Source organism: Gavialis gangeticus, unplaced genomic scaffold, assembly GCF_001723915.1.
Source record: "Gavialis gangeticus isolate Ggan-Ray unplaced genomic scaffold, GavGan_comp1, whole genome shotgun sequence".
NCBI classification, from domain to species: domain Eukaryota; kingdom Metazoa; phylum Chordata; order Crocodylia; family Gavialidae; genus Gavialis; species Gavialis gangeticus.
In genome coordinates, this window is record NW_017729032.1 from 62046253 (window position 1) to 62064251 (window position 17999).

The 17999-nt window shown below is 39.1% G+C and overlaps 1 protein-coding gene across 3 annotated transcripts in view; it reads left to right on the plus strand.

Annotated features, from left to right (window-relative positions):
- The window catches only part of INTS6 (integrator complex subunit 6), an 83490-nt gene that overhangs the window by 64020 nt on the left and 1471 nt on the right, over window positions 1-17999 (plus strand). For 2 of the 3 annotated variants that reach the window (XM_019524539.1, XM_019524540.1), the window contains 8 exons: window positions 603-702; window positions 1156-1266; window positions 3426-3641; window positions 3751-3877; window positions 5661-5803; window positions 6704-6938; window positions 10672-11034; window positions 11542-11635. In XM_019524539.1, coding sequence (XP_019380084.1) covers window positions 603-702; window positions 1156-1266; window positions 3426-3641; window positions 3751-3877; window positions 5661-5803; window positions 6704-6938; window positions 10672-11034; window positions 11542-11635 — 1389 coding nt within the window. Of the gene's footprint in view, window positions 1-602; window positions 703-1155; window positions 1267-3425; window positions 3642-3750; window positions 3878-5660; window positions 5804-6703; window positions 6939-10671; window positions 11035-11541; window positions 11636-17495; window positions 17693-17999 lie in introns of all 3 variants that reach the window. The other variant, XR_002098922.1, reaches the window with a different exon arrangement.

The following is a 17999-nucleotide window of genomic DNA, read 5'->3' on the forward strand; positions in this document are numbered from 1 at the left end:
TATGCTGTAGATGCTAGTAAAGCTTTGCCAAAAGTGTAGGCAAATTCAAGTTAAAATGTCCATGTTGGTGACATATTTGAGTTGTTGTAACAAAATAGGCAGGTGAATTTGATCCAGCTTAAGTATAGACTATTATGATGCTAACATCATCATTAGTAATCATAAACTTAAATATTCAGAAATGATTTTTATACTGAATAGAAGATAGTACCATTCAGCTCATCTGATATCCAACAGATTCACAATTCACTTAACAAAATCAGCTAACCTTCCTAAATATGATTTTTGCTAATAAAAGTATATATAATTTTGTTTACCATTCATGGACATTATACTTGGTCTTCAGTATGATTTCACCCATGTGCTTTCCTTCTGCTGGTGTAGTAACACTTTTCCCCCCACTCCAGTGATTCTGATCATCAGTTACCTTTTGTAAAGTATAAATTACAGGATTCCACCATAATCTCTTACTTTGTGACATTAATCCATGTATTTTTTTTAAACCTTAGGCAGTAGGGGGGCCTTTAGGAAAAATATTGTTCAGAGAAAATGTGGAGTCATGTGAAATGCAGCTTTTGTTTACTTATTAATATCACTTTATATTTAGATGACTTGTTCAAAGTACATAAGGCAAAACCAACTTTAAAATGGCGGCAGTCATTTGAAAGCTATTTAAAGACAATGCCTCCTTACTATCTTGGGGTAAGATAACTTAATTATGTACATTAAAATTTCTCCTCTCCCTCATTACTTTTATTTTCTTTATTAAATATCTTCTTTTAGATTTTATTTTAAAGTAACGATATTATGATTATAGAAATAAAAAGTTAAACATGAATTCCTCTGAAGTTTGTATACCCTTCTAATGTGATACTATGATTTAGTACAACTTTCAGGATGTACATTAAGGTTGTAGCAATAATTTAAAAACTTAATTTTATGAGAACTAGGTCAGGTATAATCATTGCTTGAAATAAATCTTCACTAATATTTTAAGAATTTGGCACAGGTGGAAGAATACATAAATGGAAAGGTCTTTTTTTTTTCTTCTTAGAGTTTCAAATTCACTTTGAAAGCATTTAGCTATAACTTTATTTTAAACACTAACTGTAAAAATTAATAATATACAATATATATGTGTACCCTGTTTTTCAGCCTTTGAAGAAAGCTGTGCGAATGATGGGAGCACCAAATCTTATAGCAGATAATGTGGAATATGGACTTAGCTACAGTGTCATTTCATACCTCAAAAAGTTGAGTCAACAGGTAATATAGATGCAATAGCAATAAAAATGAATCTTTAAAAACAGTGAAGCTAATGTCAGCCTAACCTTGAACGTATCAGAGAGCCATGCAGGGATAAAGGGACCAAAAAAGCCCTCAAGAGTACCTGAATTCTTGCATGTGATTACTGTTAGAACGTTTGTTTTCTGAATTGGAGAAAAGCTTGACACCTAGCTTTAAAATATTGTTTCTAGACTTCACCATAAATATATGTACAGGTGTGTCTTCTTGGATTCCTGAAGGTGTATGCCATGCCAGTATTTCATAAGTGCAAGCCTCAGTATATTTGTGGCTAAAAATGCAATGGTCTCTGCTAGGTTGGCAAACTACACGAAACCATTCATAATATTGGGGATTTGTGCTCTTGGGTAGTTACGCCAAAATGACCACTTACTTTCTCTGCTTAGTTTGTAAAAGCGTTTATGTGGATATAATTCATGATAAACATTTAGAATTTGCAATGAACGACAGTTACAAATAAGAAACCAAGGCATAGACAGGACAAGTAGCCTACTGAATGTTCTATAGCAAGCCTGTGAAAATCGAGATCCCTCTGACTAGCCTTCTGTTCTAGCAGCTAAAAACCTTTCTTCCCCATTTTGACTTGCTGGGTACGACTACACGAGACTTGAACTGCACAGTAGTCTAATAACACCATGCATAGCGCATCACAGCAGAAACAGTGCTAATATGCTACTGCGCAGTATTATTAGGCTGCTGTGCAGTAGCATCACTAAAAAGACATATGCCAGCACTGCTGTGCATTAATGCCGGTTACTGCGCATTGATTTAGTACTTGATTAAACAAGTACTAAATTTAATGTGCAGTAACTGGCACATTAATGAATGCCGTTTTGCTTTGCTGTATATCTTGAACTTCTATATTTGAGATCATCGTGAAAATAAATAGGCTTGCATCTGAAGGATGTAGGGATGCAAGTATTCTTAATGCTTCATGCAAATATTTTGTAAAGTTCAGCTTAAAGCTTTCAGTGTTTATCTTTTTTTTAAACTCCTGGCAATAGTATCAGGAAATATGTGAATCTTGCATTTATCCATCCTTGGAGGTTTTTAAGACCTGGCTAGATAAAGCCTTGGGGGATGGTTCTGCTTTGAGTAGGGGGTTGGACAAGATGACCTCCTGAGGTCCCTTTCAATCCCCATTTTCTATGATTCTATGATAATCTTGCCAAATTGTGTGGTTGTTTTACTCAAAAATCTGCAAAATGTATGAATCTCTAAATGTATGCATTTTTGGTTCAAAATACTTAAATGCATGACATTCTGTAATACATCATAGGTACAATGAGATATAGAGTTTATATATTTTAAAAAAACCCAAACTTCCTAATGTTTGAAAGATTATTGCGGTTTTAAAACTTTCATATACTTGAAATGGGGAAATAACATTTAAATCTCCAATATACTAGAAACTTAAGTGCATTCACTGAACAAACACTGTTTTTGGCTCATTGTTTAATTATGTTCTTCCAAACTTCTAACACATCTTAAAGCACATATGAATTTGAGATAAATCAAACAGGTAAAACCATGAATAAAATCAAAAGGTTACCACATGTTTTCCCTGTTTAGATATAACTGAACATTCTTTTCCTTTTTTAATCTTGGGGTTTTTTCCTACCTTGTATTGAGGTGTTCAGGACTTTTGTTTGTTTGTTTTTTTAAGATCAATACCATCATTTGAATCCACAATTATAATTATGTAGGAGAATCATGAAATTGTGGGATTTCAGCTAGTTCCCCAGCTAACAGTAAAATCCATGGGTACATGCAGATTTATGCCAAAATTTTTCATAATCCCAATCATGACATTTTTATGAAAATAAAAGCATTGCATGCATATTGGTGCTTAGATGAAATGATAAGGGGCACCCTAGAGATACCTGAAGAAGCTAGAAGTAAACCGTTTATCACATTTTAATGATTGTAGAGTTGTAATACATTAAGCACTTAATGAGCACATTAAGTACTCCTTAAGCACTCATCCACATATAGTCTTCATAATGTAGTAGTACATTGTTGAATCTTCTAGGTAGGAATTAGAAATGAATTTAATAGTCTGACTAATCCTTTTTAAGAGTATATTGTCAATGTTATTTATTTATTTATTTCAAATTAAGGCCAAAATAGAGTCCGATAGAGTCATTGGCTCTGTAGGCAAAAAGGTAGCGCAAGAGACTGGAATTAAGGTCAGAAGCAGATCACACAACCTGTCTATGGCACATAGGAACGATTTTCAACATCTGCTACAGGGGATTACTGGGGAAATTCCTCATAGACCTCTAGACCTCAATATGAAGGAGTATGCTGGGTTCCAAATAGCTTTGCTGAATAAGGTAAGCACCACTGTGTGTAATGTTGTTATTTTCAATACACTTCCATTAAAATATCGGACATTATTTCATCTGTTTTTATTAATTAAAATTTTATTATTGCTGAAACTAGGACTTGAGACCTCAGAGCTTTAGAAATGCTTATGACATACCCAGAAGCAATATTTTGGATCAGTTAACAAGAATGAGGTCTAATCTTCTCAAGACTACTTGCAAACTTCTCAAAGGACAAGATGAAGGTTAGCCAACTTGATTCATTGTTTGCATATTTTATAGGGGTACTGCTGCTCTACTCTTACTGTTCTGTGCTGATTGGTGAACATGGAGAGAAAGAAGCAGGGAAAACTTGCTGGAAGTTGACTATTACACTTGAAACCCCAGAGATTTTTCCATCAAGTCTTCATTAGAAATTGTATCAATGACTCAGGGAAAAGAGATCTGACCACTGTTGTCTTGCATGTGTTCTTTGTTTTTCCTTTCTATAGGTCAATGCTATTTCTTCAGGATTTGATTCTTTTGTATTTCTTTTACTACATCTTTCTAGTTTTCTGGTTATGTGAAAGGAAAATGACATTATGGATGGCCTAGGCCACATAAGTCCTCTGTTTATTAAATACTGTTCCAATGTTGTTGAAGCTGTGATAATCCAGAAAATGTACAAGAGAGAAGGGTTTTTTGTTACATCTTTTATTTGAGCAATTGTGTAGTTGGGAGAGAAGTTTCAGAAACTTTCAGGTACAAACCTCTCTTCTGTCCTGTTCCCGAAAGGTTCTCTTTCAACTACACATTTGATCCAATAAAAGATATCCAAAAAAACCATTTTTTCCCTTTTCTACTATTTGATAGGCAGAGGCAGAAATAGGCAGAGGCAGAACACATCCACAATGTCCCATCAATCTATCTGACTCCTTAAACTGAAGGAAATGGCTCTCTGAGTTAGTAATTCATTCTCAGTACTTACCCAGTCTCTTCCTCATCTGACGCAACTTCCACAAAGACAGACAACCAGTATCAGCAATAGGTTATGGGTAGCAGAGCTCAAGAGTAGAAGTTCATGGAACACAGTGAAACTGTCATATAATTGCACTGTGTGGTTAAAGGGCTACATTGTATTAAGGCACCTGGTATGTAGAAGAAATGTGGATTATTTAACATGAAATGTGGATTATTTAAGCTAAACAAAGAAAAATGATTAGAAGACAAGAGAAAAGCATATGTAGTACCATCACTTGATCAAAAATGTTAATCTAACTTAAATCAACTACAGAAGTCTATAGGAAAAGTTGCAGTTTCTATGTAGACTTCCACATTACAACTGGCATTAATTGTAGCATAATCTGTGACTAGGATTTATTCTAGTTGAGCAGGGCACTGGGGGACCGTGCACAATGTGTTGTAAACAAAACACTGAGGACCTGAGTCACCAGAACTTTAAGGAAACCCTTGTATCTTGTTGACTTTTGTTGGTGCTAGTCAACAATAATGTTGCTTCCTGAGGACAGTATTTGAAAAGAAAATTCCAAATTTATTACTGTTTTGTTTAATATAATGTCTTTTGAAATTGTTGATAGTGGGGAGGGGGTTATGTTGCATTGTCAAAATTGAAGTTAGATGTAGCATACACCATAGAATTTAATAACGGTTTGCCTTTGTACACTTGCCAGTCTGGAACTCCATTCTACTCCTTCCAGTTGTCCTGTCCAAAGATTTGTGGAACATATTTACAAGGATTAAAAGTATACCCTGGAGGTGGTTGCTTTCTATGTATTGATTTATCCAGTCCCTTAGCAACGGATAGCCTATGAATATAACATATGTAGCATTTTAAACATCAGATTTGCTGGGAGGATGGTTGCCTTTTAAGCTTTTTTCTGTCTCTTTCTCTCTCTATGTATCTTGATGAAAAAATGAGATAATATAAAAACTGGATGTGCAAGTGGAGCCAGAATTTAATCCTTATAAGATAGGGTCATAAAGTGTTTCCATAGATGCAGCTTTTTGATAAGTCTTCTCTCTCACTAGATCAAGTTCACAGTGTGCCTATAGCACAGATGGGAAATTATCAGGAGTACCTTAAACAGATACCATCTCCCCTTCGAGAGCTTGATCCTGACCAACCCCGTAGGCTGCATACGTTTGGCAACCCATTTAAATTGGATAAGAAGGTGATTTGCTACAATATGCTGTTTAAACAAATGCTTTTGTTCAAAACTATTGTGTTATATTTGTGTTGCTAACTTGAGTTACCCAAGGCACAGGGCATAGGAAAACCCTCTCTAGGTATTTTTGAAGACCATTGTATATTCCTAAGAAGATTTCTCAACCCTTTTTTGACAAACGTATCTCTGAAGTTTTTTACATTATTTTTGTCGTTGTGGTTTGGTCAGCATCTAATTTCTATTCTACAGGCAGGTAACCTGCAGAATGGGTGCCAGAGCATGGCGCGCACAGGCATTTTGCTTGGCACGCATGCTTCAGAGCGAATGGTGGAGAAGGGGCTGGGCTGCATTGCCTCAACAAGGATCGGGCCCCTTGTGGCTCCCCCACCATCCACCCCTGCACACCAACACCTTAAGTTGAGGCTGTAGGTATTTTTGGCGCACTGCCCAAAAACATTGCTGACCCCTATTCTCTACTCCCTTTTTATCAAATTCTCCCTTTAAAAAATAATTTTGCATTAGATTGTTTACATCAGCAAGTTCTGTTGACCAAAGGAGTCCCTCATAAATCTAGGTCTTGCAGTTCACTGAATTTTGAAGCTTAACTGAATATATAACTGACTAAATTACAATGTGCTGACTCCAATTTGGAAGACAAGTTTTACTGGAAATCTTACAACCCCAGTCAAATCCCTTGCTTATCCTTCAGTGTATCAGTACTCTTTCCCCAGACTCAAGTTAGTATTTGAGAAGCAAGATGATATGCCATATATAGTACCTAGTTGCATTCTGAATGCCTATTATAAAAAGTCAGCAACATTTTTCAATATGTGGTGTGTTCTTTTAGAACATTTTGTACTAGATGACACAGATTAAGCTTCTTACTCAGCTGGTTATTTGTTACAGGGGATGATGATAGATGAAGCAGATGAATTTGTATCAGGACCTCAAAATAAACACAAACGACCTGGAGAACCAAATATGCAAGGGATTCCTAAAAGACGTCGGTGTATGTCACCTTTGCTCAGAGGCCGACCACAGACGACTCCTGTTGTGAACAATCATATTGGAGGCAAAGGACCACCCACGCCTGTTACACAAGCACAGACAGATTTTGTCAAACCTATTCCTATTCATAAAAGTGAGTGAATCTGTATTTCAGTTATTTTCTGTTGCTTTCATTTTCCTTGACTTTAGGGACATTTTTTGTATAAACACTAAATAAATATTTAGTTAGTATACAACATAGTTATCAAGGAAATGATGCATATTATGGTTTTCTCAGTTGTGACAATCTGATCATCCAGTTCTGAAAGTATGTAAATATGCAGCCTTTGTTAGCAAAACTACAGTTCGTATGTTTTGCACTTTAGAGTTGACAAATTTGTTATAATTCCCTTATTAATTAGAACTATATTAAAGTTTCTGAAATTTTTCAGTGGCAGATGATTTTTAATGCTGCTTTCTAAAATTAAAATGGTAATGAGTTGTATGAAGGAAAGTTTTATGTAAAGTATAAGGTACTATTCTCCTTGTCCTCTAATCCTTTATAAAAAAAAAAAAAAAATGGATGTATATACATCACATAATAATTATACTATCAGTCAAATAAATGTGAGTGATGTGTAATTACCCACCATAAGATATCTGAGGAGGCAGAAGATGGGTGGGTTACATGTTTACCACATTAATTTGTCTAGTTGTTTTATTTCTATTATTAAATTTCCCTCCACAAGTCAGTCTTTCAAGCCTCCCAATTACTCTGTTGCTTTCCTCTGACCTCTCTCTCCTTCTTCACTATGTTTGTAATAATTGGGTGATCAGAAATAATTTGATACTAGGTTTATTTATACAAGAAGTGAAGTGAGTTTCATTACTTTTCATAGGACATGCACAATTTAATTGCCTTGTTTTGTTGCTACTTTGTATGGCAAACTCTGATTTTGCTGCAGTGTATCCCATCAACTTGTCTCTTTCAACAAGGTAGCACTCCAGGTAATTTTCCCGTATTAAGGTTGCATACACATATTCCTATAATCTGGGAGAATTCCCAGGTTTGTTCTCATGGTAGAAAAACTTAACTCAGACCTATGTGTGTAAATATTCAACTACTGAGGCCCTGAAGAAGCTTGCAGTGCTGTGACAGGGGACCCTGTGCATACACCTCAGTGGGCTCTGTAGGCTCCCTTCATTTGTCTGGCAACAGATGGTAGCAGTGTATAGGGCATCCCCAGTTGGACAACAGCTAACCCAGACTGTGCCTATAGTCAGCCTGTGGTGTCAGCATGTACAGACATTTGCTCTCCCCATAGAAACTCTCCTGGAAGTGATTTAACCCTTATTGTTCCCAGGTTATTTTTCACTTGGAGTGGCCATTTTTATTCTGGGAGAAAAAAACCTAAACATCTGTAGACTTGTGATTTCTCCCAGAAGAGCAGCAGCTCTCCCAGGAGAAACCAAATGTATGAGGTCTAAGTATTTGACTTTTGGTTAATATTTCAAGTTAAATCTTTTGAGATTAAATGGACAGGAAAACCTTTTGGGTGTTTTTTTCCCTTTATAACTCTTACAAAAGAAATAAATTCTTTTTTATCCTAAAAGTTGAGGGTGGTAGCTTATTAATGAAAAAAGGAACTTCAGGAATTCCACTAGGAATGTCCTTTCAGTATAAAAAAAAAATGTTAATTACTGTTGACTGTTTAGACACTTTTTAATCTCATACAACATAGCTGATAGCCAAATCAATCTGTACTGATTTTGAGTTAAGTTTTCATGATATATATTTCAAGTCAGATATGACCTTTGCTTGAAATCCAGATGTAACTTCATTCACTTCCTTTATAACTGGGAAAGAAGTAACTGATAAGATTTGTTTTTCATAAAATTGTTGTACTTCTTGTTCATGGGATATATTAGTACTCCAGAAGTCACTAAGCCTTGGTGAGCTGGAGTGCTGCGTCCAGTTTTAGGCTCCACAATTCAAAAAGGATGTGGAGAAGCTTGAGAAGGTGTAAAGGGAGCCACATGCATGATCAGAGGTCAGGAAAACAGACCTTATGATAAGAGGCTGAAAGCCATGGGACTCTTCAGCCTGGAAAACCACAGGCTTGGGGGGACCTGGTGGCCACCTATAAGTTTATCACTGGGGCTCACTAGGATCTGGGGGAACATCTGTTCAGCAGAGTGCCCCAAGGGATGACAAGGTTGAATGGTCACAAACTCTTCCATGACCATTTCAGCCCGGACATAAAGAAGAACTTCTTTACTGTCCAAGCCCCCAAGGTTTAGAATAGACTGCTGTCGGACGTGGTTCAAGCACCTACTTTGAACACTTTCAGGAGACAATTGGATGTTTATCTTGCTGGGATCTTATGATGCCTTTTGACTTCCTGCCACAGGGGCAGTGAGCTGGACTTGATCTTCCAAGGTCCCTTCCAGCCCTAATGTCTATGAATCTATGAAAAAATGACTTTTCTAATATTTGTCTGTTATCTTAACTGGCATAGTCTAAGGAATATTTACAGCACAGGAATAGGGAGTATTTCTATGGAGACTAATACTATGTTTACCTGTATTTAAACGTCCACTATTTCTAGCCCTTCTTGTTTATTAAAAAAAAAAAAATCAGCAGCAGTTGGGATACTTCATTGTCCAGTTCTTGTAATGCTATAGTGCCTGTCTTTTAAACTAGCTTCTGTGTGCTTACTTAAATCAGATAAAGGCATATTCTTAGCTATTTTGCACCTTTTATGTATGTTCTATGTACAAATACGGAAAGGTAGAGAGACTCAACTTCAGCCATTAAACTAACCCTCTCTTTACTTGCAAATAATTTGTAGAAGCCTTTTATTTTCCCCATAGGATTTTTGGCTAGCATTTAATTCATTTTCTATTGTGTATTGCTTCTGTTACTTGACACTTTGTAGTGCTCCAGCCAGGGGGCTATGAATGTATGTACACCCCTCGTAATGATCTATTCTTGTAGCACTGCACAGTGGTCAGGCACTTGTGGTGCTGCAAATTAAAGTTGCAGTCCATGACCATACTGCAGCACAATTTTATATTTGAACTTTGCTCCAGAGCAAAGTGAATGCCACGCCCTTAATGTGGGACTTAAGTGTTGCATGGGACCTTTTATCAGCCCTTCTGCACTGAAGTAAATTTTATCAACCAGTCTTAGTGGGACCAGGTAAGAAAGTCTTCTCAAGAACACCCTTCTGTCCATTTAACTTTTTTACTTTGTGACTAATCTATATAACCTTTCTCCCTTATGAAGAATACATCCATACTTTGCTCTGGGCCTTCACTGACTAGTGGGTGTATCATGATGTTCTGTGCTCTAAACCCACAAGAACCTTTTCTCCCACCACCCATATTGAGGAAGTCATTCCTGCCTTTCCTTTATCCTAGCTCAGGGGTTGTCAACTGGGGGTATGCGTCCCCCTGGGGGTACTTCACAAGGCCCTAGGGGGTATGTGCAGGCAGACTGGGACAGTGCACTGCCACCCACCACTCCATGCTGCTGCCTCCCAGGAACACAGAGGTGGGGCAAGGGCAGCAGTGCCCCTCTGCAGGCTACACAGGTGCCACCCAACCAGTCGGATGCTGGGGGCGGGGGAAAGCTTGCATGCAGCAGCAGTTACCACTGCCATCCACCACCCTGCTCCACATCCGGCCACAGGCCGCCCCCCTCGCTCTGTCCGGCTGCCGGGGGTACACTTATTAAAAAAAAAAAAAAAGGTTGAAAACCCCTGTCCTAGCTGATGAAGCATGATGGTATAAGAGTAGATGACCCACTGCTGGTCACATATTAATGAGGTGTTTTAAAACATTCATTTAAGTTTTCTCTTATTTTTCTGGTCTTTATTTTTCAGCATCAGAAAACAATAATGAGATTGCTATGGATGATGTGATTGAGAATCATGTTGCAGACCCACTTTCATCTGATGTTTTTCCAAATACTATGGATTCTGAATTTTCAGTGTCCCCTCCATTCAGTTCGTTGGACCAGCCAGCAGAGGATCTAGGCCATGAACATTTAGGAAATAATAATGTGACTATAAATGAATTTATGGCAAATCATGAGGAGCCAGGGGGCAAAGAACTAAGTACTGTTACAAACTTGACAACATCCTCCCCCAACAAAGGGAAAAAAACAATGCACTGCAGAAGCCCTAAAGAGGTTAACATAGAGCTTAAAGCACAAATTATGAAGGAGATTCGAAAGCCAGGAAGAAGTAAGTATGAGAACCCCAAACTGTCTTTGTGTCCAATTAGTAGGATGGAAAAATCAATTGATATGAAAGACTTAGACTAGAACACTGTATTAATAAGGTACTAAAATCATGCCAGAATTATAATATGAAACAATATTTGGCTAATGGCAGAAGCTGAAATAATAGAAACTAATTGTGGCTTAAATTTTGGGCTAAAACTATTTCAGTTATAAAATCTCCCTCAGGAATTTACTGGGTGGGTAGATGGTTGAAATAGGAATACATTTATCTGTGTTGACAACATCCATCCTCTTTCTGCATAAGTGTCAGATTTTGCACCTTCCTTTTTAAGTAGTATCCGAAAATGCTGTGTACATACTGATATTTATATGAAATACAATAAGTAACAATTAGATATTATTTTGTTATCTTTCTTAGTACAAGCAGTATTTCTTCAGCTGAATGAAGTGGCATATTGCACCTGATGTGTAGACATCACCTGAATATTTTATTTCTGCTTTTTTTCAGAATATGAAAGGATCTTTTTTTTACTCAAGCATGTACAAGGCAATTTACAAACACGACTAATATTTTTACAGAATGTTATTAAAGAAGCTTCACGGTATGTAGTTGATTTATAATTATTTGGATAAGTTAATGATTATGGAAAATTAACATTGGTTACAGTACATACAGGCAGTGTATGGTGTTAACTGCTGCATATGCTTTGTAGATACCTATACATTTGTCTTCTGTGTTTATACTAGCTTATCCTAAGATTGCCCACACAAGTGCCTCAAATTGTAAGCATATTTTGTATAAAAAGCATTGAGAAATCAGTACTTTTCTAATCTACTGTGATCTTTGTGGTCCCCAATTTTTAAAGTCCCCTTATTTCCACAAACTCAACTCTTCCTGTTTTCAGTTCAGTGTTTTGAAATTGAAAAGCCAAATGCACGTATATACAGATAGATGGGAATGATGTAAAATAAGGGAAAATCAGGTCAACTCAGCAACTTGGAGCATTATATTTCTGAAGTTTGAATTTGAGTGTGCAGTTTCATTTCAAAGCTCTGTGGAACATCAGTATTATAGAGTGTGTGTCAGATCTTTGGAGGTCAGTCAGCATATAAACTCTTAAGTTGAGGGATAGAGAGACCATTTTAAGCCAGCTCAGGATTTGGCTTTAAATTATGGCTCCCATCTCCCAGTATTCCCATCTTCAGAGACCCATCCATTCCTCTGATCAACTTCCATTGGAAGGAGCTATATCCACACTTCCCTAGTCTGACGGTAGAAAGCTTGGTTTTGGAAAGGAGTGCTCTCTGTAAGAAAAAATGTCCCGAATATTAATCCTGTTTCTACTTGTGGTACCTAGAATTTGATACATTTTGATTTGCAATAGTGATACCAAATCTAGTCAACACTTAAAAAATATTTCAATCAGAAAAGTGCACTAAAAAAAGGAAAGCATTCTTTTTTGACCCAATCTGTTTCTTTGTTCTTTCACTAGATTTGTTATTTTTTAAATGATGTTATTAATCAATTTGAACAAAATTTTGGTCTCAATGCACATGCTAAACAGATTGAATATTCTTCTTTCTAACCCTAAGTGGAAAATATATCTTGCTATACTATCCATGTATAGGTGTTTTAAGCCAGTAGGTTCATGTAGCTGCAGATAAACTGGGATCATGCTTTAAAACGTTCTGTCTCTGTCTGTAAATGCTCTAAGTTGTGCATGAGCTTGTAGGGCACATGGAGGCCTATGTACACATTCTGGCTTTCTTTCCAGTGCAGCAAAATTATGTCAGTTCTGCCACTCTCAGAATTGCTCAATTTGAAGATTTGTCCTTTTGGAAATGGTGACTTCAAGATTTAATCATATAATCATTTCTTTTGCACATTTTTTGTTGTCTATAGGTTAATGATGCTTCTAATGTATAGAATCTGGAGGCTCTAGTTCTAGGCTCTGTCCTTCAGCTCAGGCCATCCAGCAGTGGAATAAATTGGTAGTTCAGTTTCTGATAATTTTGCTTTTTAATTTTGCATTTAGTAGTGATTTATAAACTCCATCCTCTTTAAGTACTTGGTTGTTCAATGGTTCGTTCCAGATGCTCAGATTTGCTGTTTAGTGCCTTCCCTCTGAGACGCTTCCTGTTACCCTCAGGTATGGCAGAGCTCTCCCCCAAACATAAGTCTAAATCTTAAGTTATTTTCCTGAAAAGTAATAGAATGTCCAGGTGAATCATGAATGTTCAGAGTCAGCCAACCCCTAGCACTGCCAGACAATTTTGGGCTGATCATGTTAGATCTCTTTTTTAAAATCTTGAACAAGTTCTGACTCCAACTCAGGAGCTTCTGAGTATTTCAGGGAAAGAATGTAAGAATGAGGACAGCTCTATCTGGCCAGCTTAGAGTAAATCCCACAACAACGTGGGCTGGAATGGTGGGGAAAAAAGAAAAAGACGTCACTGAAAAGATCCAAATTTCTCTGAGATACCAAAGTAAGTTTTCCTCTCCTTTGGAAAGAAGGTCTCTCACCTAACCACAAGGATAGGTGGGCGAGCACAGCATGAGCCCAGGGTACTGCCAAAGTGGGGAGAGAGTAGTGCCAGAATGGAACCTGCCCCCATTCTGCACCTTCCAGCTCCAGCAACAGTGCAGGAGCAAATGCAAATGGATGAGTAAAGAGCTTTCTGGGAAATGTAGTTTCTGCTACTGAAAGGAGATGTCACCATTTTCTGCTGCCAAAACTTGAGATTTTTTTTGGCCCATTGACATGAATGTCACCTCACTTTTTGCCACTGGTATTTTCCCTCATCAGCAAACCTCCAGTTGCTGCTTCTGTGTTTAAAGCCTCTGGAGCCAGAGATCTTCTGGGAAGGTATGGTCACTGTGGAGAGGGATGGACTACCCCAGGGCCCAGTCCTGACCAGTTACAGCTCTGCACACAGCTCTCTTTTTTTCTTAAGTTGATAAATTCTTATAGTGCTAAGAAGCAATTCTTCCAGACTCAAGATCCCAAGAAGGCATCATCTTTGTAGTGCAGCTATTATTAAAGAATGAGTGGAGATAAATTGTGGGTTTAAACTCCTCTCCTTTTGCAGTTTCCCACTAAAGCAGCCTTTGAGAGTTTTCATCTTAGGGGGTGATCTTATGCTGGTGCTCTGTATCAAGTTTAATGCATCATATCTGGGCCTGCAGAGAAGCCTGCATCACTGTTGTGAAGCCCTTCTTCAGGTTGTAGTGTAGTGGGAATTGTGCTTGCTTGGCATTTAGCCCAGGAACCTTTGCTATGTAAGAAAGTGGTTGAGATTTCAGGCGCTAGGAGGATTGACATTGCTTTTTGATCATCAATCACAGGTTCTTAGTCTGTCAGGGAAAGTGACTTAGATTCTGAAAGGCACAAAGGGGTCTCCTCCAACTTCACAGGTTAGCTCCAAATTAAAGCACAAGGGAAAATGTAAGGATTCCATTCTAGAAAACTGGACCATTTGGGGATTAGAGGGCAAGTGATAAAATCCTTCTTCGTGTTCAAAATAAATCTTGATTTATTGAGCCAGGCCCAAGGTTGTGATAGTAGTTTGCTCTTGTGTTATCTGTATGGGTGTTTGAGGAGCAAACAGCTATCTGCCAGGCATTTGGACAAGCACCGAGCTGGGGTTGTCTGATCCTAGTGCTCTTTCCTGTCCAGGGCAGGGGGTCGGACTCGATGACCTACTGAGGTCCCTTCTGACCCTAACATCTATGAATCTGTTTGGACTTCCAGTAAGTTTATGTCCACAATCTGTGTTTGTTTTGATACTACTCATAGTCTTTCAGCTAGTATAAAATGATGCATTGGGTAAATAGCATTAGGAACAAGCACATGCAGTGCCAAAACAAGAAATCCTGCAAGTTGGCATTCTGGATTTTCTAGGTAAGGATACTGATGGCTTGCAAAGAATGCAATATTAATAATGGCTTTCCTTTTAGGTAGTATTCAGTACCAGAGTTTCCCATAGACGGTCTTTGAGGACATCACAAGATCGAATGAAGACTGTATAAAACCAAATGTTAACCTTAAAATCTTAGTGACATTTCATTAATCTGCAGAGCCTGATGCTGTAGTGTAGCACTAATTAGTTACGAATGGGTTTATTGGGTTGGGGCACTGATCAGTGCATTGTCTAGGTGTTCAACTTGCAGCCTGTGTCCTTTTGCCTGTCTACCAGTAATTTAAGATTTGGGGCGTGGACAGTGGATCTAAAGCTTGTCTTGTGTTTGTAGAGGAATTGAGCTCTCACACAGAAATATTATCTTTTTCACATTGAGTGAGTTAACAAAAACTTCAAGTTTCCTTCATAGTCATTCACCAGTTGTTCAAAATCTAGTGTGGATAGTTTTTGCAGGTATCAAAACAGGCCTGCTATAATGAAGAATAAATTACAAGAGTCTAAACTTCATTGCCGTAGCCACTTCTTCATAGTGGCCATATATAATAAATTATCTCCACGGCCATCCAGCACACTGTGAATACTACCTATGGGCCACACCAAGATCAACAGGCAGCACCATGGGCTGGATTGTACAGCTCCGCAGGCCACAGGCCATATCTTTGGCACCCCTGCCATAAAGGCTTATCTGTACTACTTGATGCAGTGTGTTTTGTTTCATCACTTGGCACTTTTTTGAAAGATGGTAACAGAAACAGGCATCCTTATTTTTTGCAAGAGATATCTTGAGGCTGTGTACTACACGTGCCACTTATGTGTTCATCTTGTTTTGTCCAAAATACAGAGACCTCAGGATCTTAAAGTTATTATAGGCAGAATGTTAAAATTTTGCAGCAGTTGCATGCTAGGCATCTGGGGTACTCAGCTCTTTAGATATTTGGGAATGAGTATAAATAGTAGGCCTTTGTGAAGCGGCAAGTGTTCGCTTTGGATTCGACCAATTTGAATCACTGTCCCAATTCATTTTGGCCAAATCAGATCCAAAAGATTTGGCACTGCTTTGGAGATTTGGCCATAAACTAAACAGGCAGCTGACACAGCAGGTAAATCTGTTGGGGTTGGGGGAGGGGAGGGATTAGGGATGGGCCTGGGGCTGGGACAAGCTGCCCAGCCAGCACAGGGTGGGGCGTGGGATGCAGGTGCAGCAGTGTTCAGAGCCAGGGCTCTACCCTGCTGCCACTTGCCCAGCTGGGGTGGGACATGAGCGCGGCTCACTCTGGGCTGAAGGAGGCAAGCGGCAGCAGGGCATAGCCCCTGCTCCCAGCACTGCTGCACCCACATCCTACACCCTCTCGCTGGCTGGGCAAGTGGTGGCAGGGCAGAGCCCCTGCTCCCAGTGCTGGTGCAGGTATGGCAGTGCTGAGAGCAGGGGCTATGCTCTGCTTCTGCTTGCCCCCTTCCACCCAGAACAAGCTGTGCCTGCATCGTGCCCCCCTCTTCCCCTCCCCACGCCAGCTGGGCAAGCGGCAGCAGGGCAGAGTCCCCGCTCTGAGTGCTGCTGTGCCCACATCCCACCCCCTCTGCCTCCCTCTCCGAGTCCTGCACCCCTGCCCTAGCTGGGCAGGTTGCCCTAGCCCCAGTCCCTCGCTCTCCCACACTCCTTCTCTCCCCCCAACCCCAACAGACTTACCAGCTGTTTAGTCTATGGCTGAATCGCAGAATAATTTCCGAATCAATTTGGAGCTTTTAATTGGTCTTCCGATTCAGTTTGGATTTGGAGATTTGGTCCCCAAATTGGGCCAAATCTCCTCCAAATTGAATTGGCTACTGGAGCTTCACACAGCCCTAATACACAGCATCTGTGAAAGACTTGCAAATTAGTTTTCATTCCTTTGGGATGAAGGTGGTATTGTTGGCCTCCTTCCCACATAATTCGTTTCTTCACATGGAGAATGATTCCCTCTTTCTTTCATAATTATTCTATAAAACTTTGCTCATCCTTCTGTCATGTACTTCTCAGTAGTAATGCTACCAGTATAGTAAAAGCTCTGTTATCCAGCATCCATGGGGAATAGGGGGTGCCAGTTAATCAAATATGCCGGTTATCTGAGAGTTATACTTATCTCCAGCCCAGTGGGTTGGAGGCATCTTTGCCTATTCGGGCTGCCACCCTGCCCACCACATCTGGTGTGCGAGGGCTTTCACTCCCTGGCGTCAGTGTGTTGGGGGACAGGGAAGGAGGCCCTGCACAGGCTGCTTTGCCCCGGGCCATGGTGCAGAAGGAAGAGGTGGGACTCGGCTCATGGCAGCAAGACTGGAAGTGCCACGGTGGGACAGATGCTGCTTAATAGAGCGTTCCGATGGTAAAGTGCCGGATAACACTGCTTTTACTGTAGTAATGAATAAGAAAAGCAACACAATAGAGTGAGAATTTTTTTACTGGTAATTTTCTTTCTGTTGGCAACTACTTGTCTCTTTATTCATTGTGTACCCTGGTAGCCAGGTAAGTGACCAGAATGTAAACTGGAATCATTTTCTCTCAAGGGAAATTTCAACATGATAACGCTTACCTTAAAACAATGATGAGTTGTTGCCTGCATGCCAGAAATGCTGGCAGAGCTTCAGCATCTTTGGAAGAACTCTCCTGGTGGCCTAGGCTGATGGACAGGGTTTAGTCCTACATCCATGCATGCTGCAAGGTTGAATTCTCCCATTGGCAGTAACCTAAGGGTGGCTTGTAGGTATGTTGCTACTCTCTACTTCTGTCGAGGATTTAACTTTTGGGAAATATAATCTGTTAATTTATAGAGTGAATTTAGAAGGAAACACAACTGTTTTCTGAAAGATAATTGTGTGTATTCTGTGCACACTGGTAGTGGAGTGGAGGGATACAAGTGCACACTGGTTGTGGAGTAATTTTTCTACCTGCGTATAAATTTTAGTAGAGCACAGACATTAAATTAATCCATTTGTTTTAATTTGTGGGAAGGTGAAAGGCAGTTAGGATATCCAGTAATCTTCCAAAATGTGGAGTAAGGTTAAACTTTG